General features: G+C 38.0%; 1 protein-coding gene across 1 annotated transcript in view; it reads right to left on the bottom strand.

Moving 5' to 3' along the window:
- The window catches only part of KIAA2026 (KIAA2026 ortholog), a 70,833-nt gene that overhangs the window by 12,464 nt on the left and 33,146 nt on the right, over positions 1–25,223 (bottom strand). The window contains exons 4-5 of the mRNA XM_013005649.2: positions 22,874–22,953; positions 13,736–13,825 (exon numbers count right to left, since the gene is read on the bottom strand). Of these exons, the coding sequence (XP_012861103.1) occupies positions 13,736–13,825; positions 22,874–22,953 (170 nt within the window). The remainder of the gene's footprint in view (positions 1–13,735; positions 13,826–22,873; positions 22,954–25,223) is intronic.

The raw sequence follows: 25,223 nt of genomic DNA on the forward strand, positions 1-25,223 counted from the left end.
AAGGAGAAACTTAAGAACAGTGATCATGCTTCTTTCAGGATCCAAGTTTATGAAAGGAAATGGCCTAAAGTCACCGATGGCAATACTTAGAAACTGATGTAGACTTCGGACTAGAATTCTAGGTCTCCTGCATGCTAACGTCCACTCCCTTCCTGCTACACCCTCACCCCAGTTCTTCCTAAAGAAGGAACACATGGTCTATAGTGGGCAAATGACAGTGTTTTTACATACAGGTACTTCTCTAATGTAAGAATTAATCATCTCTGAAATGATCTGATCTAACTACTATCAGTAATTAAAACTACAGTGACGTTAATTTTTAGGTCAATTTGAAAACATTTATATTTTCCTACCACTTTTAAACAGATTAGAAAACAAACAAAGCAGATGACATGGGCTCAAAGTGACAAGAGAACTGAAATGTCAGAGGAGAAAAGCTCGAGGTCAGCGAGTTTATGTTAATTGCTGGGGAGACGGATTAGCCAAAGGTCATGTGTTGAACGGTGCTATCACTATCTCTAATAAAAAGATATTTAATAAGCTTGAAACATACAGCTTTAGTTCTGACTTTACTTGATAGCAAAGGTATGTGAACATGGGGAATAAATGAACTGTTTTCAATATCAGAATTCTCATCTGTTATGAGGGATTAAAAACTATGTTCTTATCAAGGAGTCCATGTAGAAAAAGAATGGTTGGAAATAGATTGTGGTAGCAATTGTACAATTCTACTTGACGCGACTGAAATATGGAATATGTTATATGTATTAAATCCCACCTAAAAAACAAAACTATGTTCTTAGATATTCTCTGGGTACAGTGTGAGTTTAATAATTCAAACATTCACTGACAGTCGGCCATTAAAAAAAAAACAACCGTACAATTTTTCTTTTATGCATCTACTATACAGCTTAATACAAAATCGAGCACAGATTCCTAGCATCCACCAAGGAACCAAAGGTGTATAAGCAGTCTGATGCTTACCTCTCATTGCTTCCTCATCCAGTGTCCACAGCAGCTGCAGATTGCCAGCTCCCTCACAAGATGCCCCAGCTGCCAAACACGGAAGGTCTTATAACCCCCAGAAATCACCACAAAAAAGGAGTTGGTCTCTGGCCGTAAGCCCTTTGTTATATTATGCAGTTTTATAAGTTTTTGAGTTTGGTGTGATACGTTAGTATCCTGGAGTGATCAGAGGGAAGGGAAACTCAAAAATAACAAAACAAAAAACTTACAAAACTACACAATATTGTAAAAAGAAAGCTGTGTTTCTCTTGTGTGTGAGATAAGTGGGGAGAGGTGCTTACCTTACAACTACAGAGCAGCTCCGTTCTGCCACAGTGAGCGGGCATGGGTATGGCAGCACCAGCTTAGTGCTGGGCGGGAGCTGCACGGAGAGGGAGCTGGCAAGCAGCGGATGCTGGGGACAGTGGACACCTGAAAGGAAGGAAAGAGGAAGAGAAATGAATTCCTAACATATTCCATGTCTCATCAACAGGGGCACAGTGTGCACATTGCTGTATTGTATCTGAAGAAAACAGGTATCAACAGTCTTGGGAAGAAGAAAAGGTGACCAAGTATACAGAGAATGGTTTCTTTAGATTGTGAAGTATTATGTTAGAGGTGATACACACGTTTGGGATGAAAGAGGAGGCTCCATAAACATGATGTCTACAATGAAAGGATAAATGCTACTTTTCTATAAATGCTTATTTGCAGATATTTTCTAACAACATGGGCCAAGAATATTATTTATTATAGGTTGGTTCTTGTCACAGATGTAAATCCCATGGTAGAAAAGAGATTAAGTGACAAAGTATCATGCTTTTCAAATGAAACACAACTAACGTTTCAGAAAAGTCAAATAGATACCTACATACAGACCAGTTATTGATGGTGGGGCAGGAGGCAGGTAAGAGAGGAAAGATCTAGGAATCAAAGCTAAGAATATAGGTATAAATATAGGTGTGTACACATGTAAATATATTAATTCATAAAAATAGAGTATTGGCCTATGTACATATATTTATATGGTAATACACTGTGGTAGTAGACAGATTTGGGGCCACTGCTCAAGTCCTACCTCAATGCAAGAACACACTGTTCTAACAAGGTGGCATTCTGTGAGGCTCACCTTCCCTGCACGATCTGAAGACAAAATGGTTGCATAAACAAATATGGTGAAGAAAACTGATGCCCGGCTATCAAAAGATATAGCCCGGGGTCTTAAAGGCTTGAAGTTAAATATGCAGCCATCTAGCAGAGAAGCAACAAGCCCACATGGAAGCAGCACACCAGCCTATGTGAACAGGATCAACAGGATCGGATAATAGGCATCAGAAGACCCAAAACAAACAAAACCACGTAGTTGAGAATGGGGGGAGGGAGGGGTCGAAGCAGACCCATCTATAGATAACAGAACATCCCCCCTCACAGAAGAGTCACAAGGAAGGGATGAGTCAACCAGGGCGCAGTATAGCACCAATGAAACACACAATATTTCTCTGGTTCTTTGAGGCTTCCTCACCACCATTCTACCACCCCACTACCATGATCCTAGTCCTGCCTTTCACAGTGGGCTAGACCAGAGCGTGTGCACAGGTACAGATAAGAGATAAGAACTCACGACACGTGGAATCCAGGAACAGAAATGGGAATAGCGATACCAGGAGGGTAGGGGGCAGGTGGGGAGAGAAGGGGAGGAAAGGGGAACCAATCCTAATGATCAACACATAACCCCCGCCCCCCAGGAAGACGAACAACAGAAACTGCGGGGGAAGGGAGACAGTGGTTGGTATAAGATATGAAAATAATAATTTGTAATATATCAACGGGTCATGAGGGTGGAAGTGGGGGCGGGGGGTGAAGGAGCTGATACCAAGGGCTCAAATACAAAGTGTTTAGGAAATAATGATGGCAACAATGCACAAATATGTTTGATTGTTATAAGAGTTGTAAGAGCCCCCAATAAAATAATCCTTTAATAAAAGATCAGTTGTTGAAGTATAAGCAACATTGAAAGGTAGCACAGTAAAATCAACTTCAGTCTAAGTACTTTCATAAACTAAATAACTGACATCCTTCATACTCTAAGTAATATGAGATAGAAAAGTGGCATTATGTTCCATAAGGAGTCACTCTTCGTTATTGCTTACCTAGAAAAACTTTTTCTGCATTGTCAGTTTTGGGGGTAAAATAGCACATTTTGTTAGCACACAATCCCTTGAAAAAGCACTAGTGCTTGAGACTAGAGTGGAATGTTTTCACATCAATATAAACATTTTAAGAAGTATTGTACCACCACTAGCAGTTCTAACCTAAATCATCTTATTCCTATGCTAGTGTTTTTGGAGATGATCTCACCAATTTTCGCATTAAAGACTGGTAGAAAAGTACCTGTACTTTGTATTTCTAAATTAGCAGCTGAGCAGAAAGCATGAAAACAAACCACCACAACGATGGGACTATTGGGAGTTTCTGTCAGTTGGCTTTATCAAGACGAACAAGCTGGCTGACATATATTCCTGGTAAGGGGGCTCACTGTCACCAGGGAAGAAAATCTAAAAATACACACGGAGCAGATGGCATAGCATCTTTTTCATTTGCAAAAAAAGTACCTTGGCCTGAAAAGCCACTGGTTGGGGCTCTTCAGTAAAACGAAGGCAGAGAGCAAGTGAGGACATTTTCTCAGGTCTGCCCAGGCTAGCAGAAAGCTGGGTGCCCCTGCGATCCACCACCTCAGCTGGGTCACAATGGAATGTAGGCTTGTTTGGCAGCATCAGGGCATATGAGGGTACATGTAAGTGAAATGAACACTGCGCAAACTTTAAAAGCAGGGAGTGTCCTACTTGTTTCTACCCACAACGCCCAGCACAGAGTAGGCGCACACTTCGTACTCGGCTATGTAAGTGCACTTCCCAGATAATGGAAATTTCCTCTGTGGATGCAAAAGATCAACATGTGAGTCAGATGTTCCAAGGGCACACTGAGTATCATGTAACTATGGATGACTTGCAGGGCTCATCAGAAGTAAGTTACTTTATGTGGCAATGAAGCTCTACCTAGGTTTTCAGGGCTATCCGACTCCCAGATTCCTATGTTAAATGTCATCAACTACGCAGACTTTTAAGCTCTTAATCTCCCCATGTGTAGGTTTTTGTTAAACTGTCTTTTTAAAAATTACTTATCTATGTCACTGCCAACAAATTTGCTGTATAATTCTCTCAACCTATTAGAAAAGCTGTACCGAAGCTCATACATATTAGAAAAATGTGTCAATTCAAAGAAATTGGCCCCAATAATTGGCCTGTTTTCTACATAAAGTCCTAGGGCATCCATACATGAACTTTGTGGTCTCTCTTCAGACTCCTTTCAACTCCGTGCTGGATTCTGGGTTGATTACCTGCCGCCATACAATGGATCATGTCGTCTTTTTTTCTATAGTCTTTTTTTTCTTGGACATTGGTACGGAAGATGTATTGGTGGCTAAACCTCTCCAGTTTTTAAATACTATTCTTCCACAATTCAAAGAGGGCACTGCACTAGCCCATCTTTCCTTTTTTTTTTTTTTTTGTAGTGTCTTTCAAAAGATTTGGGCATCTTTCAAAACGGTGGTAGAATGATTTGGAAAAGGAAAATGAGAGCGATTATAGAGTGTGAACAGTGTCATCAATGTCACTGAATTCTACACAGAGATTGTTGAGGTGCATGCTGTTTATTTTCACCATAAGTAAAAACAACCCCCCGCTCCAAAATCAGAAAAATGTACCATTTTGTTTCCTGCCTTTAATTCTACAGCACCATAACCTTAAATTTTTATATTGTCACCAAATTATTTGGGTTTTAAATTAAATTTTCCAGAATTCCTATCAAGGAATGTTACTGTTAAATGGTAATACCAATTTACTCCGGATTTTAAAGATATTTGACATTTCAAATGTCACTTACATTGAATTAAGTTATGTCTGGGATTGAGAATTCCAAAGGGTTTAAGACAAATCATGATGCAACAATGTGAAGCAATGGGGCCTGGTCGAGCAATAGTTAAACACTTGGTTTATGAATGAAAGGCTGGTGGTTTGAACCCAGTCAGTGGCTCTACTGGAGAAAAGCTATGATGATGTCCCATAAAGATTCCAGCCTAAGGAACTCTATGGGGGCAGTTCTACTCTGTTCTACAGGGTCACCAGGAATCAGAATCAACTAGATGGCACCTTCTGTGATTACAGAATCGCACTGGGTTCCACTATTCCTTGAAGCTCATTTCATGCTGGGAATATACAGCATTAACTCTGCCCATTGTAAAAATACTGCACTTTCTCTGGAAGAAAAGTGGTGACTAAATACTGTTTTAATGAGTGCTTCCTTGATGGGTTACAAATTGTATGCCAAATCGTCAGATGAGAAAGAAAGCACTAGTAACAAGAATTACAATTCTGGTCTTGGTTGGACATGGTAATAATTAAAGTAAAAAATAATAACCAACACAAAATTTGCCTTCTATAAATGAGGATAATTCATTTTCTGATAACTTGGTGACAACGGTCAATTGCAGCAGTCTTACCAGTCATGGATGATTTGGGTTCACATCTTCTGTCCCCTATTATTTTTGAACTTGTCAGGTAACATTTGATTCTTCATGAATCAAATGTCCATGTTCTTGTCACCCTGCTCCACTCCTTATGTACATTTAGGAGCTTCAAAAGTTCATGGGAAAACTACCTTATCTTTTAATCCCATTTTCCCATGAACTTTTAGAACCCGCTTATAGAATTTGCCCTTGAATTAGAGGTGTCTTTTTGTTTGGGGATTCCTGCATACACAGCTTGAAAACAGCAACTAATGTCTGGGTCCACCACTTTTCTGTTAGCCTGTCTTACTGTGGTGGTTTATATGCTGTTCTAATAACTGGAGGCTATACACTGGTATTCCGAATACCACCAGGGTCATCTATGGTGGACAGGTTTCTGTGGGGTGTTTAGACTGACAGTGGAAAGGAGGTCCTGGTGTGCTAGTTCTGAGTAAACTGACCAGTGAAAACCTGACAAGTCATAGCACAGGATTTTCTGACATAGTGCTCGAAGACAAGATGCTCAGGACGGAAGGGACTCAAAATGTGGCTGGGGAAGCCTTGCCTGCTCAAAGCCGAGTTGACATGGATGGAATATAGCTGTGGGGACCTTCATTTGCCAATGTGGTGTGATGCAAAATGAGAACAAATAGGTGCAAACATCCAGTAACTGGATCATTAAAATATAAAGTATGACTCAATGAAAATTGGAAGTTGTCAAAAGTGAAGTGGAATAGCATTGACCACCTGGACACTCATAAGGTCTATTATGCAGGGAATGACAAATTGAAGAAAAACAGCATATATTATCAAAAACAGCATTACAAAATCTATTTTGTAGTACCATGCTTTAGTGACAGAATATTCGTTTACCTAAAAGGAAGCTAGGTTAATGTGACTACAATTCAAATTTATACAGTAACCACAAATGCCAAATATAAAGATAGTGAAGCTTCTCACCAATTTGCAACCTGAAATTGATCAAGCATGCTATCAAGTAATGTGGATAATTACTGGTGGTTGGAATGCGAAAGTTTGAAGCAAACAAGAAGGGTCAATAGTTAGAAAATAACAATTTGGTGACAGAAATAACACAAGAGATTGCATAATAGAATTTTACAAAACCAATGACTAATTCATTGAAAATATCTTTTTCAACAACCTAAATGGACTTCAATAGACAGGATACGCAAGAATCAAACAAACTGCATCTCTGGAAAAAGAATCTATCAGAATAAGGTTTAAGAGCTGATAGCAAAACAGAACATCAATTGCTCATATGCAACTTCAGGTTGAAGCTGTAGAAAATGAAAATAAATCCACAAAAGTCAAAGTCTATGCCACCTGAACTTAGAAACCATCTCAAGAATACATTTGCCAGGACAGATAAAGCTCTAGAGACAGTGACTGGATCCATGGTTCCTTGGAGGTATGGCAGGGGAGGTGGGGGAAAGCTAACAATGATGAGTAAAAGAATGAAGAAAATGTTCTAAAATTGATTGTGGTCATCACTGTACAACTCTTTTTAATAGGCCTGAACTACTGAATTGTAGCATATATGAATTATATGCCAATAAAAGTGTTGGGGGATAGATTTGATGTACTGAACACTAACGACTGAAGAACTAGATGTGCTGTGGGATGGCATCAAGGACACAAGGATGAAAAAAGCAAGTTCATTATAAAGCAGTAAAAGGAAAAAACAAGATGTCAGAAGAGACTCTGAAAGTTTCTCTTGATGATAGAGCAGCTACAGCTAAAGAAAGAAATGAAGAGCTGACCAGATTTCAAAGAGCAGCCTGAGAGGATGAAGGGAATGATTATAATGAAATTTGCAAAGACCTGGAGGATTTTTTTAAACAAACAAACATACAAACCAAAAAAACCCTGACATTTCCTGAGAAGAAACAGCTGAGGGGAAAATGTAAGCCTCAAGTTGCAATACTGAAGAAACTGATGGGCAAAAAATGAATGAGATAGGAAGCACCACAAGATGGAAGCAACAGAGTCACCTAACTAAAAATAACTGGTCCATATTCAACCATTTCAGGAGGTAACATATGATCCAGAACCAACTGTATTTAAGGAACAAGTGCAAGCTGCACTGAGGCCAGGAATTGATCAGTTATCAATTGAGATGTTTCAACCAATAGATGCAATATCGGAAGCATTTACTTGTCTATGCCAAGAAATTTGGAAGACAGTCACCAACCCAACCGACAAAGAGATCCACACTTGTGCCCATTCCAAAGCAAGGTGACCCAAAAGAATGCAGCAATTATGAAATATCAGTATCATATGCAAGTAAAAAATTATGAAGATAATTCAAATATGGTTGTACATCAAGAGGGCCATACTATAAATCCAAGCCAGATTCAGAAGATGTGAAATAAGGGATATCATTGCTGATGTTGAATAGATTGTGGCTGGCAGGAGAGAATACCAGAAGATATCTACTTGTGTTTCATTGACTAAAAAAAAAAAAGCACACAATTGTGTGGATCATAAGAAATTATAGATAACATTGTGAAGAATGGGAAATCTTGAATATTTCATTATGGTCATGTGGAACATCTATACAGATCAAGAGGCAGTTGTTCAAACAGATCAAAGGGATATTGCATGGTTTAATTAGGAAAGGGGTGCATATCACAGTTGTACACATTCACCTACTCAGTGTGTATCCTGATCAAATAATCCAAGAAGCTGAACTACATGATGAATATGGCATCAGGATTGGAGGAAGACATCAACAACCTGTGATATGTAGGTGCCAGACCTTGTGTGCTGAAAATGAAGAGGACTTGCAGCACTTACTGATGAGGTTCAAAGACTAGAGCCTTCAGTATGGATTACTATTCAGAGAAGGCCAAAATCCTCTTCACTAGACCAATATACAATACAATAAACAAAAAAAATGTAAGTTGTCAAGAAATTTAATTGATCTACAATCCTTGCTCATGGAAGTAGCAGTTAGGATATCAATGACATATTGCATTGGGCAAATCTGCTACAAAAGACAATCTGCTGCCAAGACTTCTTACACTGTTGAAAAGCAAATATGTTACTTTGAAGACTAAGATGTACCTTACCAAGTTCTTGCTCTTGGCTCACAGGCATGTGAAAGCTGAACAATGAATAAGGAAGAATGATGAATTCGTGCCTTTGAATTATGGTATTTATAAAGAATTTAAAATATATTACGGACTGCCATAAAAACAAACAAATCTGCCTTGAAAGAATCACAGCTAAAATGCTCTTTAGAAATAAGGATGGTGAGATTTTATCTCACCTCCTTTGGACATGGTATCAGGGGAACCAGCCCCTGGAAAAGGACACCATGCTTGGTGAGCAGAGGGGCAGTGAAGAGGAGGGGAGCCTTCTAAAAAGATGCAGTGACACAGTGACTACTACAATGAGTTCAAGCACAACAACTGGAACAGGACAAAGCCATGTTCCTCCTTTTGCAGATAGGGTCGCTATGAGTTGGAACTATTTGATACCACCTGACAATAATAATGAAAGAAATTTTAAAGTTTTTCTGAGTGGAATGTTGGCCTGAGTGAGGAAATTAGTAACTCTCCCATATTGTTTTGGCAGATCTTATCTGGGAAGGGCCTGCAGAAAAAGTACCTCGAAGTAAGTAGGTGTTTATAGGAATGTATTTTAAGTGTACAGCTATATAAGATCTATCTTTAGTAAAGACAAATATCACAATCAAAGGTTATATGAAATACATCTCCTCTTCGTCACTGGAGCTATTATTGTAAATAAAAAAGTCAAACAGGTAATAGTTTTGCTTTTCAAAATAATAATTTATTGTTTTCGGTCAAAGTTCACATATAAAACCAGGTTCCCCATTTAATAATTTCTGCACATACTGCTCAGTAACATTGGTTACATTCTTCACCAAGTGTCAGTATTTCTAGCCTGGTGTTTCTTTTACCATTTACCAAACTGGCCTGCCCTCTCTTACCTTCTCATCCTGCCTTGGGGTAAACGTTGATGGTTTGGTCCCATGAAGTGACTTTTTCAAAGAGCACGGTGCTCATGGGTGATACTGGTACTTTTTGAGCTAACCTCTGAGAGTAGTTTTAGTTCCAGGTTTACAAGATATTGCAGGGTGACATGTCTTAGGAGTTCTTCTTGTCTCTACAGGTCCAGTAAGTCCAAATTTTTTATGATGACTCTAAATCCTATTTCATATTGATCTGACACCTCTTATGCAGATCAACATTAACAGTCCATTAGTTTGGCAACAGGGAAAGAAGCCTACAAGGAATGACGTATGTCAAAATCACTCCCACCAACTTCATGCATCTCATCATCCAGAGAGTCCCTAGGGTCTGAATAAGTATGGTCCAATTCTATTAAGTATGGCTCCTTGCCTTTCTTAATCCACAGACTACTAGTAGGACAAGTCCATGGACAAAGACAAGAAGAGACAGCTGACAAACTGCTAGACAACGCAAGAAGCGACAAACAAAAGCAAAAACCAAAAAGTCTTGAAAATAACTACCATAAAGGCTTTTCCAAGAGGTCTGGTGGCACTATGGGCTAAGTGTTGGCCTGCGAACCACCAAGTTGGCGCTGCAAACCTACCAGCTGAGGGAGAAAGATGAGGCTGTCTGCTCCCAAAGAGATTTAAGTCTTAGAACCTCATTAGGGTTGTTATGAGTTGGAATCAATTTGATGACATGGGTGTTTATTTTTTGAAGGAGGGGAGGGGTTAAAGACCTTTTGTTGAATGTTGAAGAATATTTGAATTAAGAGATACGATTGGTTTTTAGAGTCCTGGTGGTGGTGTGGGTTACACATTGGTTTGCTTACCATAAGGTCAGCAGTTTAAAATCACCAGCCCCTCCGTGGAAGAAAGATGAGACTTTCTACTCACGAATTATAGTCTTGGAAAACCACAGGGGCAGTTCTACTCTGTCCTACAGGGTCACTCTGAGTCTGAACTGACTTGATGGTAGTGAGTTGAGTTGATGACCTTGAGTCATCAGAAGTTAACTTGTATTCCATGTAGGATGGAGGTAGGGAAATTTCCCATTAGATTATTAATGAATGGGTTTAATATTGAAGCTTCTAGTCTGTTATATAGAAAATTCAGTTAAGAGGAACACCTTATTCACAAATGATATCAAACAAACTGGTATTAAATAGAAACAGGTTATCCAGTAAAGTTAATTCCCACCACTAATATCTATGAGCTATTCTGAAAATAAGGGATGATCCTGAGGTGCACACTATGGACTTCCTTTATGCTGTGTGCCCAATTCAGTGGTTGAGACAGTGTGCTCATGAGAAGTACCTTTCAGGCAGTTTAAATGAAAGGAAAGGAGCCCATATGTTGGTAATATATTTTTTAATCCCACTAAGTATAGCTCGGGAACGTCCTAATTTTTTTTTTAAGAGGAGAAGAGATAAAATTTTAAGACTAATAGTCAGTGTCACTGGTGACAGCAAAATTTGGAGCCAGAAAATTGGCTCTATTAAACCACATATATATAATCTAAGGTTTTCTGTTTAAACAGGTCCTCCTGGGTCGCATGATTAAATACAAATAGTTCCTGGCTTCTCCTACTTCTCTTCTGCCTCTTCCTGTTCTAGGTGGATGACTCCAGGGCCACTCTGCTTCCTTTATTTTATCCTAATGTCCAAGTGTTGTGCAAAATTGAAAGAAGAAATAGCATTTCCTCAAGGAGGGGAGGCAGTCTGTAACCCTCGAACTGTGGACAGAAGTGAAGTGGATGGCTTTGCAGAAAGCCCTGGATGCTTTCAGCAGTCTTGCTCTTCAAGAATACAAGCTCCAAGCAAGGGCTTACATGAAGTATGCTCTTAAGTGTACATTAAAGGCGAACCAAGACCGTAATTTAGAATATGGGAACAAATTAAGATGCATGGATTATGTGTAGTTACAACATAAAAAAGCAATTTCAATTTTATTTAACAGAATTTAGAGCCATGAAATAAGGACTAAAGACAGCTTCTACAACAAAAAAGAAATGGCGCCCAACGAAAAGACCGCTCTTTCTTATTAAAGAGCAAGCTTAGTCTTTGAGTGTGGTCGTTACATAATCTGTTGTCAATTTGAGACTATTATGAGTGAAGGGATGAATTTAACCTGTCAATCAGGTTGCAGCTTGATGACCTCACTTGGAGGCGCTAAGGAGATAAATAGCTCGCTGGAGGCAAGGCACAGACACACTCCCTGCAAGACATTCCTGTTGAGAAGACACATGGAGCTACGCCAGAGCCCTGGAGCTGAAAGAGCCATGTGGAGCCCCTGCCAGTGCTGAGATGCTTCCACTGCCACTGAATCCACAAGACTTTCTACTACTGACCTGGGATCTTCCTGCATTGGGCGTCAATGTATGTGTTGCATGAGTCTGAAGAGGAATTTCGAGATTGGCATCGGACATAAGGGCTAATATTGGACTTATGGAGTTGATCTGGACTGGGCTCAGATGTTTTCTCAATATTCAACTGCTCTTGTATATAAAGTTCTTTCTTATACATATTTGAGTGCCTCTGGATTTATTTCTCTAGTCAATCTGGATTAACACAATGAGTATTCAATATCAAATACATTTTCAGAAGCAACTATTTTTGGTCAAGGAGTGTGGTAGCTACATAATCTGGTGTCAATTTGGGACTTGAGAGGATTCAGAGTGAAGGGGTGGAGTCTGGCTGTCAAATGAGGATGTTTCCTCAATACTCAACTGCTCTTGTATAAAAAACCTCTTTCTTATATAGACATGAGTGTGTCTATGAATTTGTTTCTCTAGTCTACCCAGACTAACACAAAGAGACACTACACTAATACAAATGTTTGCCACCTGTGCCAGAGGTGAATTTGAATAGAATACTTGGTATGTTTCACATCATAAAGTTTCTTTCTCACATGGCTTTAATATATACGACAGCAGAGGCTTTAGTGAGTTTAAAATGCCAACATTCCTACAACGTACTACATCATTTTGTGCACCATCAGATTGTATGTGCTGGTCCTTATTCTGGCCCTTTGGCTCTCTCTCACACAGTCCCACTTCTCAGGGGTGGCACAGGGGCTCTCAAATGTTTACTGTGGCTTCACCCCGAGTACGGAATACCACAGAAAATCATGCTTTTATACGGTTTCCGTCTCCTTCCTTCAGAGTGAGACCAATTACGCCTTTCTTTTTTTAAATTTTTTATTTTCAATTACGCCTTTTTTAATAGTGTACCCCTCGGCTACCATAAATCTGCTGATAACAAGCTTGCTGAATCACTGACCTTACTTATGAATGATTTTAGATGAGCTGACTCTGAGCAAAGACCTAAAAGTGGCTTAAAACAACTAACTCTCAGGCATGAAACAAAAGAAGTCATATGACAATGATCGATTTTTTTCAGTGCTCAAAGCCGTTCCCATTTATTTATGGACATGTAATTGTGCTTCCAATCTGTGACATAACCAAGCTATAAATGCCAGTTAAATGCATGTTAATGAATGAATAACTTAGGTGAGTGTTTTATCAAGTGTGGAGTAAATAAATGTGCCCCCAACTCTAGTCTCAACAATTTAAAAACTAGAAAATAAAGGTAAAATTAATTATAGTAAAAGTGAAAAAAACCTCAGCTGACAAAGTTTCTTTAAAAAGTTACATAGCTTACAATTGATGTATGGATTGTTACAAGAGATGTAAGAATCCCCAATAAAATGATCTTTAAAAAAAGGTATATAACTAAGCATGAATTGAAAATATCTGGGGTGAGATAAAATAACTTACATCTGTTAAGTTATGTCATAGCTAATGAAGTTAAGTTAATTAAGCAATGAACTTCCTTCAAGGCATAGACTCATTAATTAAGACTATTTGTAAGGTAAGCATTACCCAAAACTACCAGTCAGAAAACAACTAACCAGTGTACTGGGAAATATTGAAAACTCTACCTGATATAAACCAGGCAAAAATAATCAATTTATTTACCTCTGGCACATTTTTTTGGTCTGTGAAAGATGAAAACTACACAAGAGAAATAAAAGGAACAAAGTTTCTATTTATTATCATAAATGTTCATGTAATTCAGGAGAACAAAATTTTAAAAAGGCTTTAGAGAAAAGCAGGAATAAACTTTAATGCTGACAGTAACAGACAGAACTTTTGGATCAACACCTACCGATTTTTTTCTACTGTTTTCCAGATCTTTGAGTTCATTCTCGATTTTTGTGATTAATTCCCTGAGTTCATCAAGATTAGTGCAAATAAGCTAAAATAAAACACAAAAACACAGCTTGATAACACATAATATAAAACACCCAAAATGTGGTAAACAGAAGTTGTTTTAACACACACAGAATTCACAAATAATATTTCTTTGCAATAGCATGGAACGCTCTGGTTTATATTTAACTAGATACTTATTTGGTATGCTGTAAGAACTGCAGGGCTACTATCAAAGAAACGGAAATGTCCAGAGGTGGATGTCTTCACCTCCTATCCGCCCCCCCACCTTTCTGTCTGCTTTCTAATGCAGGTGCTTCCTTCAGCAATAGTATTAGTGTTCAGCCCAGAATGACAAAGATCTGGAAACTCACTCACCCTAGGTTTCACAGGTCACTCAATTACCTTTCCTGGAACAGTCTCCTTCCTGTTAGAGCTCTTAGACCTTCAATTTGGTTTACTAGCTACAACAAACCTTAGTTACTGTTGTTGAGAGACATTTAAGAAAGACTTCAACTAATATGTAAGACATTTAAACACATAAATGAAATTAACTACTCATTCTTTTTTTCCCCCAGCTGTTTATTTCACTACTCATTCTTAATGCGAGTTTAATAATCTTAATAAAACCATCTCCACAGATAGCATTTCTTTTGAAAATTGTACGGTTCTCTTTATTTACCCCAGTAATGTTAAGAGGTGGTAAAATAAACTGGTTCTTAGTTGCTGATAACCGAATTAGCTTAGTTTATGATAGTTTTAAATAGCAAAGTGTTAGCAATAACACCAAAATATCAGTAAGTACATTTTGGTGCTTGTGAAGTTACACTTAGATTTTCTAAATAGTGCAATATAGTTTCCATTTTTTTCCTTCAAAAACTTAAGCTCATTGGCAAGATATACACTGTAAAAAATAAAAAGATTTAGAAAACAAAATTGTAGCAGCGGTTAGTTTAATATTGTCTTGATTGTAATGCTTATAGTATGTGGTAATTTTAAAAAGCATATTGCACTTACAAAGCTATTAACTATTCGTTTTTACTGGTTGATTGGTTGTTTGAAGGCAATAGATTTTCCTAAAAGGAATACTTTTTTTTTGTTAGAAAATAAACCAAACAACCAACAAAGTAAAAGTGGGTAGCAATACATCAATCCTATTAACTGCCAACTGCCAATAGTGAGGGCCAAGGAGTCCTCTATGTCCTTTATTGTAAGGTTTAACCTTAAGAAGTCACTGATAGACAATTGCTTCGGTACAAAAATGGCAATCTAGCTCAAGCTAAAAAGGAAAAATAAAATCACAACATGAATTATGAGCAATAATTACTTATTTAGTATTATCTATATAATTACAAAATCATAGAACTGAGACAGTAGGGAAATAAGTATTTAAAAGTCATCTCAAATTACGCAATTTTAAGAGTAGAAACATCTTAATGGGGGCAGGGGATAGTGCAAGTTATTAGCCACAACACATTCCCTTTGGCCAAATGAAATTCGGTGGTCTAGCAGCAGGTAGACTAGTCAGTCATACAAGTTCCCTGAGGTCCAGATCATAGCCTCTCTGAGAGAGCGAAACTCCACAGGGCTGCCTTGGTTTCCCAAGACTGTGCAGGTTTTCCACCTTTGACAGGATGTAGTCTTACCACTTTGCTACTGCTCTCTATTTGTGGAAAACACTTAAGTTTTCCCTCTGACAGGTTTCTGCAGGTCCCGGGACAGATCTGTTTAATACCTGGTGAGAACTATGCACTTATTATTTAATGACTTCCATGTCAATTTTTTTTCCTATAGTGCATGCCTGGGCCATTTATACTTCTTCTTGCTGCAATTGGTAGACGGGCTCATGTTACGTAGCATAGATATCTCATCTGCACAAACAGTAAAGCTTAGAGAATTGTATCTTATATGTCTAGGCAGAGAATTGGGGCACATTTGACATGTAGAGTGTAGAAACCCTACAAGAAACACATATTAAAAATGTGAAGACCTTTCCATTTCTAATTAGTCATGAGATCAAGATACATTTAACAAATCTGAGGTTAAAATATTAGAGTCCCTACAGTTTAAAGCGCTATTTAAAGTAACACTTTCAAAGTCAGCTGCCTAGTTAGTAGTACTAATTTAGTACAACTAGTACTAAATTAGTACTTCTCAATCTTTAATGTGCATAGGAATCTCCCTTGGAAGCTTATGAAAATGCAGTTTTAAATTTCAACAGGCTGAAGTGGGGTCTTGGATGCCAGGCATGGCCGGCAGACCACACACTGTAGTAGTAAAGCATTTGCTGATTATGAATCTGTTATCAATGTGGCTACTGACACATTCTGGTACTATGGAGCTGAAGAATATAAAAATTCAAAAGATTAACCACATAGATGATGGCACAATAAATATACAATGATAAAAGAAATGTTCCTTAAAATAGATATGATTATTAAAAAGGAATTTCACTGATTTTGAGTGTTGTGTATCGTCAGCAATTTTGAAACGGTATTTTGAAACTTTGAAATGATATTAAAATGACAAATTACTTTATAATTTCACACTTATGTATTTTATATTTATGAAGCCCCTTCGTGTATGCATGTGTACTTCTAGCTAATACACACATATAAAATACACACACACACACACAAGCACACAAAGGGGCTTCAAAAAGTTCACACACTTGGGTAAGCTCATAAGTATTGCCACTAGGGTTCTAGTTTCCACACACACAGGTTTATTCTAAACAACATGTGTTCAAGCATGTCTCTGTGATCAGTGGCTGCCTTCAGACAAGTTCTCTCAGAAGCAAATTTATCTTCATCTCATTAGCATGTCACTGAACAGAAAGAGAGAGAGAGAGAAATACTTTCTGTGCCATGGAAAAAGAGGATTTTGAGGTCTGGGCCAAACAAATTTTTAACAAAACTCAAATGGACATCTTCCCAAATTCTTGAGGTTTTACAACAAGTTTACAAGGGTGCTGTCCCACACAGAAAAGTTTTTATATGGCTCAAGCATTTTAAGAAATGTCAAAGGTGAGTTCAAGACCAACGTGAGCTCAGAAGGAAGGTTATAGGGACTGATTTTGGGGACTACAAAGGGGTAATCATGATACTTTTTCAAAGGAAAACGTAGGGACTTATTAAGATATTTTTAAAAAGAGAAAAACTTCATTGGTGAGGAAAAGGCACTGAGGAATTTTTTTTCCATCAGGACAACGCATCTGCTTATCCTTCCAGAGAGCATCGGGAATACCCTTCCCTGGTAAACGCTATCCCATCACCCCAGAGACCTGATCTTGCCGCCCTGCCAGTCTTCTTGTTCCCCAAACTCAAAGCATTGAAAAGAAATATAACCAAGTTCCTCAAGGGTGCCCAGAATGCCACCGTGGCACTGTGTAAAGTGAAGAGTTCATCAGGTCAGGGTTAAAGAGACGGAAACATCACCTTTCTAAGTGTATAGACCTAGAGAGAGGATATACTGAGAAACAATAGCTTCACATTTTGATACTTTTGCTTAATAAACATTTCTACAAATTTATAGCAATACTTTTGGACTTACCCTAGTGTGTGTGTCCTAAATATGCATGCCTACTTAATATACAAGGTCAAGTTACGCTATTAAAAAAATTCCTGTACAGAAGCATAATTCTTTTACCGATTCCTAAAGAAAAATAATTTGATTTAGGTCATGTGTCTTGGTCATGTATACTCTCTACACTACAAAGCAAGGCACAGATGTTGGCTTTATAACTCTTAATGCCAAATGGGGCTTTTAAACAGTCAGTCTAGTATACTAAGTTCATCTTAATAAGGTGAATAGATGTCTTTTTTGAGCATAGTAAAACATCTTATTAAAACTTCCTCAGTACCTTGCTTTTCAAAGACATTCCTGGGGCATGAGGGCCTCCAGGGGTACAACAGAAAACTCCCCAGTCCCCCTGGCCAAGGCTCATGGGGGGTTTCCGTCTTATGACAGCAGTTACAGGGAGAGTTTTATCCCCTACCTAGACGGTGCTCTGTAAAGCTGTTAACACTTTCCTTCCTCATGCAAACCTTGCACTTGTCACACCCACAGGCAGGCCACCAAAGCATAGATCTCAGAGCTTAAAGAAACCGAAACCGTAGTTTTCCAAACCTCTTTCCAGGCAAGCAATGTGTAACCCCAAACCTCACAGCAGCTGATACGATCAACAGAGGTGCTGTTGCCTCAGAAGAGGCACTCATGAAGCAAGGGTGGGGAATGTCCAGCCCGTGGGCCTTACAGAAGGCAGGCCAGTGACATGAGATCAACAATCCTAGTCAACACTGCCCACCTCACCAAAGAGAAGCAGCACCAGCTTCACATTAAGGGTGAGGTAATTGTTTGACCAAATACAGCAGGCTAATTTTTAAGTTGATAATTTTGTATGGCCCAAGAGTGATGCTATAAATAATCAAATGGCCTTTGGGAGAAAAAAGGCTTCCCACCCTGCCCTATACCCTAGGATGACCCTTACGCTGGATGCAGCACTTCCTCAACTACATCAGTGTCTGTAAGGAGGAAGTTTTTGAAACAAAGCCAAACCTTCCAACCACCACTACCAAGCATGGACTCTGGTTTTAGGATTCAATTTATATCTAAACTTTCACTTGTAATCAGTGATAAATACTAAAATGCATTCTCCTCAAGAAGCAGAAGTGTATGGAAGTGGGTGAATGCCCTGTAGAGATTAAAAAAAATCTCCATGAAAAATTACATAATAACTAATTCTTTACCTTGTTACTACTTCGAGTAAGAAACTATGCCTTTTGGGGGTATAAACTCAATAGGTTTTAGGAATATTGACTTTATTTCCATACTGCCTTTTCCAAATTGGATATAAGGTAGCATACAATATACATATCATATAGTGAAAATTAAATGAAAGGTCAAAGGGAGAACCAGCCATTAAAAAGGGACAGAACACATTTGTGATCATTCTAATAGAAAGATTCCATCATTTATTTAAAAACTTATAAGTAAAACACTAAGTGCATGATATAAATCCAAAATTCATATTGCAAGTAAACCACAATTCTGTTAGCAATTGATCACTGCACATGACAACTGATTAAAACCCTCCAAGTAAGAGCATGGCTTATGATACAAAAGCCAAAGCAGTCAGATTAACAAGTGAACAATATAATTTCTTTACGATCATAGGTCAACAAGACACTGGAGTTTCTTGAAAAGCACTACACTTAAAAAAGGAAACTATTATAAGGAGGAAGGAAAGCCCATCCCGCTCAGCATCAGACAATAGCTGAGGTGATGACACTCCTAATGAAAAAATCCAAAGTTCCTCACAGAAGTGAAGGAGAAGCACTAATTTTAATTGGGCTACAATTGGTCACACTGCGGATAGTACTTTATTCCTCATCTCTTCATTGGTCCAATGGAGAAACAGTGGTTTTGCCTATACTCCGGATAAGGATTAGCAAGTTTTTGTTTCTGTTTGAAAACAATACTAATAACCAAGTCTTTCTAACTGGTTTCTACATTCCCTTTGCAAATAGCTTTTAGAATAAACCACACACATCCAGAATAGGAATATGCATGTGTTGTGTATTTTAAAGATACTGTGAATCTGTTCTAATTATGCCCCCAAGAGATTCATGTAGATAATCTGGGGGCAAAAATCTACTCACTTTTCTAAGAAAACTGACATAATCTTTTTAAAAAAACTTTTAACATTCTAACAAGGTGCTACAAAACTGATCAAGAGAAAAAATAATACAGTCATTACAGAGTAAAGTAACTGCAAATCAACACAATCTGCTACCCTCAAAGTAAAACTCTTTCCCACTTATAAGTAATTGGGGGGGCAATTATTATTGACTAAAAAATCTGGAAGACTGCCCCGAGTATATGCCAACTGTACAATCAATCCACCATAATACTAGAACAGGCTGGGAGGATTCTTTCAGTTGCATCAAATATAATGACTAAAGTAACATTACTTGGCTGTTATTTTTTGAATTCCTGTAGGCTTAATTATGTGCCACTTTCATTAAAACGAAATCCAAGACTTACTTCAAAATCAAAAGTTTCCGGCTACTTTTAAAACAAAAATTTTGCCTGAAAGTAGCAGGTAAAAGGTCAGTAAGAGATGCTTTAAAGCAAATTCTTAATTGATTTTACTCTTCCTCGTACAGAATTTTCCAAAGTGAGACACTAGGGCCACTTTTATCAGAAGCATCTGGCAAGCTTATTTGAAGAAAACACAACAAGAGTTAAAACAGTAAGCTTACTCATTGAATCCTCATTAAAACTCATTGTACAGATGAAGAAGCAGAAGCACCAAGAAGTTAGGTAATTTAGCTGAATTTAAGGAGTTGATAGTATCGGAGTCCACAGCCGTACCCAACTTGCCCAGCTCCAAAATTCACGGGCTTCATCACTATGCAGACCACTGGTGCTCATCTAGACTCACCGAATCGTATCTTTGGGGGAATGAGACCTAAGAATCTCCATCTTTAATAAAGGCATCCAATAACTCTTAGGAGTAAGTGCATAGGTATGACTAGTCCTTTTATGATCCACAACAAACACAAACACAATCCACTATTTGAAGCCTAAGCAGAAGTGGGATTACTTTCTTACACAGAGGTATCGTTTTTGTTCAGCTGTGTAGATAAACAAGCATGAAGTCTCCCTGAAGCAAGCATGCAGCTAGGTTTTCTTTCTAAGATAGCCCCCGTCAGACTGAAAAGTAACTGAAGTCAGACAGGATCTAAGCACGTTTTACTATCTAAGGAAGAGCAGTCCTTTGGCAAATCGGACAAGTCTGGCAAAAAGGCATTCACCATGGATATACCCCCAGTTTCATTATTTTCAGCAATATTTTAGAGTGGATAATATTAAGAAAATCTTCTACCTAAATATTTCTGTAAAGCACGTTTTCTAATACTAGAAATGAGGTATTTAAAATAACTTGGATAAAACAATTTGCATACTCTTGGGCTAAAATTAAAACTTTTGGGAAGAAAACAGATTTACTTAAATAACTAAAAAAGTCTTCCTACATGTGGGAAACTTTCAAACAATGTAAGAAACACGGTCTACACAAAGTATTCTAAGAGGTGAAATTCTAAGTTTTGCATTTACCCACAAAGTTACTGTAGGCCAGTGCTCCTAATCCCTTAGTCCACTAGCATGCTTGTTTGAGGCGGATGGCTCATTCTCTGAGTCTGCAGTCACTTTCTTCACGAAGACCACGAAGAATACCAAGGGATTACTCGTGTACGCCAGGGCTAAGAGTCACTGTTCTCCTGAATCTCCTCCTCCTCCTCTCTCTCCCCCTCCCTCCCTCCTTCCCTCTCCCTCTCAGAACCTAAGAACCAGGAAGGGAGACCTTGTTTTTAAAAGTTCAATCTGGCAAAACATGTACTTTTGACCTTGTTTCTGAGAGCAGTAAGCAACTGGTCAGGAGCCAGTTCAAAGCATCACTAAGAGCAGTGCTTCTCAAACACTTCTGCCCATGACCCATAGACAAAAAGATTTTGCATTTCCAGTGCACACAAATGCATGCACACGATTAAAACCAAAGGTTCATGAAACAATATCTGTATGTATTTGTATGTATGTATGTATGTATGTATGTATGTATGTATGTAAGTAATACACTTTGATAGCACTTCTAATTTTGTTGCCTTAAAAAAATATGCTGGCATAAGAGCTGTACGAGCCCCCAATAAAATGATTTATTTAAAAAACAAACCAAAACATGCTGGCCATGTAATCCATTAAATTGTGTTCACTCTCCATAAATGGGCCACTCCCTACACTGCCTGTGACACTTATAACATGGACAAGTCAGGCCCGAAGTTGGGAATGGAGAAAGTATCAATAGTGGACACGACCTGTCCTAGATCTGAGTACCAGACACACAGTGTCTGAGAGACAATGAGGGAGAGAACTAACAAGGCTAGCATGCCACCAGTGAAAGCTTGGGTAACTTAGTAATATGATAGAACTAAATAATGGACCAGCAAAGGGCAAAGGTCTTTAAGTAAATATGAAAATCACATTTTTTGTTGACAATACTGGAAGCTCAGATACTTTACATAAAAGAATTTTATAGAAAGGTATGTAATTCACCCTAAAAATTTCATTAAAATACACTTTAATGAAAATTTTATTTCATTAAAATACACTTTAAAATACACATTAAAATACTGAGAGAAAATTATGTCTAAATCCTTTCTCTGGTGAATTAAAAACATTAAAAAAATTTTATAAACTAGTTACTTCCATAAAAGCATTTCCAATACTGAAAGTAAATATGTCCCCATTTCTAGGTAAGTAACTGTTAAACTCACATTACATATTACCAATATTTTCATAGTTACTCCATTATTTCCCTTTTTGCCTGGCTTGAGACTCACAGAAACTCCTCTAAAAAATCATTTTATCTCTTGGCATTTAAATTAGCTCTTAATACTTTTGGAGAAGTGCTTGACCTGTTGATGGACTGGCTATAATACAAAGACATTCTTAATTCAATTAGGTATGATGCTTATTATCAGAGGTAAAACAAAACAAAACAAAAAAAATCTCACATCATATGCCAGTACACACAATTCCCAGAATCGTTAAAGGACCATTTCCATTAACCTTTACTTAATATTCTGTCTGATGTTCACATATAGATAAGAGTAAAAAAAGAGTAATTTTTAATTGAATACATCTACCGTCTCCATTGTGTCCAAATACAAGAAAATAGCTAACCTAGGTAATAGTATAATGTATAAATGATGACTTTGCTCCTGCAGATTTCCATTTACACATATGCTTTTATATATATAGATATATATTGTCAAAAAACTACATCTTTAAAATTTAGCTCAGGTTTTAAGAAATGACAGTTTTGACTATCACAAGATAAAATAACTATGAAATACTACCAGATTTAATCTTGGTTATGCATACATTTGTAGGAAAAAGTGATAGCTGAAAACATTTCAATAAAAGTATGAGCTACAGCTTCTTGACATACAGCCAATGTTTCGAAGAAAGACATAACACTGAAGCAAAAAATTTAAAACCAAAACAAAAAACGAGACCAAGCTTTAACATTTACCTGAAATTCTGGTACAGCAGGTGACTTTGTGACAGTTCTCCTCTTCTTTGTGATTGATTTTTTAGATATGGATTTTTTTCCTTTCAAGATTAAAAGAGAAAAGCTTCATAATGCTGTTGACAGCATTTCATTAACAAAAACCAAATTACACACAGCCTTGAAAAGTTAAATGATAACTAACAGATGGCTGCTAGTAGGTCAAATTAAAATGATGAATCAAAACAAACCCCAGTAAAAGCAAACATTAAACTATAACTACTTGTAACAGACATATTAACAAATGCTGTTTTATGTACGAACCGTACTATTGCAATCTCCTACTTGTTTCACAGTATCAGAATTTATTGCAGTAAGATTTGTGGGGGAAAAGACCCTAATACTACTGCTCAGTTAAAACCAACACATTCATAGCTGACAATGAAACTACAAAGAAAATGCCCAAACCCAAACCCTTACCTTTTAGCAATGCCTTCTATAGTCAGGGGCTTGCAAAGAATTAGATTCTGAAGGCTGTGGCCTCTAGCCAACTAATGTGAAAATCAATTCAGTGGCTTAGAAACTAGGCTTTTCTAGCCCTTTAACCCTGTACTCACTCAGAGGGCTGCCTATGGTAATATTCAACAGCCACAGTTTTAGAAAAAGAACACAACTCCCTTTCAAGTAGACCTAGTCACTTGTACAATCAGAAACCACTGGGAAAAAATAAACTTTGTATTCTTAAAGAAGCAGACTTCATGCAGAGAAAGACATAGATTGTTTGTAGCTAACCTGTGACAAAGTGACATATATGCATATAACCTATGTTTTTAATAGGAACATGTTAAAGTAAATCCCCCCTGCCCCCACTCCCCAATCCCAGCTATTTGTAATGAGTAAACCCAAGGAACCAGTCATTATTTAATAAACACACAAAGAATAGATTATGGGGACAGGAAGATATTAGAAAATGGAGACCCTGTCCTGCAGGAGCTTAACAACTGATGTAAGGGATTTAATTTTTTAAATGGTTGGGGAGGGGAAGGGGGAGCGGGGAATGGAGGGTACTTAGTAATTTCACAATAATTTTTTTCTTCTTCCTTTAATCGTTTTATTAGGGGCTCATACAACTCTTATCACAATCCATATATACATCAATTGTGTAAAGCACATTTGTACATTCATTACCCTCATCATTCTCAAAACATTTGCTCTCCACTTAAGCCCCCGGCATCAGGTCCTCATTTTTTCCCCTCCCTCCCTCAAGAACCCTTGATAATTTATAAATTATCATTTTGTCATATCTTGCCCTGTCCGACATCTCCCTTCACCCACTTTTCTGTTGTCCGTCCCCCAGGGAGGAGGTCACATGTAGATCCTTGTAATCGGTTCCCCCTTTCCAATCCACTCTCCCTATACACTCCCAGTATCGCCACTCGCACCACTGGTCCTGAAGAGATCATCCGCCCTGGATTCCCTGCGTTTCCAGTTCCTATCTGTACCAGTTTATACCCTCTGGACTAGCCAGACTTGCAAGGTAGAATTCCGATTTGATAGTGGGGGGAGGAAGCATTTAGGAACTAGAGGAAAGTTGTATTTTTCATCGTTGCTACCTCGCACCCTGGCTTGTCTCTTCCCAGAGACCCCTCTGCAAGGGGATCTCCAGTGGCCTACAAATGGGTTTTGCGTCTCCACTCCCTACTTCCCCCCTCATTGGCTATGGTTAAGATTTTTTGTTCTGATGATGCCTGATACCTGATCCCTTCGACACTTTGTGATCGCACAGGCTGGTGTGCTTCTTGTAATTTCACAATAATTTATAGGCTAAAGTTACCTTAAAGGTTACAATTTTTTTTCAATAAGGAAAATGAGCAAATTCAAGTAGCCTGGTGCTGTACACATCCCCAATGCTCTTTAGATATAATTTCAGTTTACATTATCATTGTATTATCTTCTGTGTTTCTTTTCAGCCATATCAAAGAATTACAATGGGATAATTTCTAATTTTTTATCCAATACAATGTATGTATACTATGCTTAAACTACTGCATTTCTGAGTTGAAGTTCAAATGTGTGTGTGTGTGTGTGTGTGTGTGTGCTGAACTAGCACTATCAGCCTGCCACTGCTTAGAATCAATTTGGAATAAAACTCAACATTTCATTTTACATCACTGTAAGAGAACCTATGTGAGTGACTGTAGACATGCCATGCTCACCGAGAAGGGGTTAATTTGGTTACCCCTGTAACACAGCCAATAACTGATTTCTCAACTGGGCACCACACAACTCCCCAATGGAGCGGTTCATGAATCTGAACAACCCGATGTCTCTACATACCACTGTTATCATTTCTTTCAGAGCATTGGAGAAGTTT

The sequence above is a fragment of the Echinops telfairi genome, unplaced genomic scaffold (assembly GCF_000313985.2).
Source record: "Echinops telfairi isolate 266 unplaced genomic scaffold, ASM31398v2 ScPeMD7_25;HRSCAF=90, whole genome shotgun sequence".
Lineage (NCBI taxonomy): Eukaryota > Metazoa > Chordata > Mammalia > Afrosoricida > Tenrecidae > Echinops > Echinops telfairi.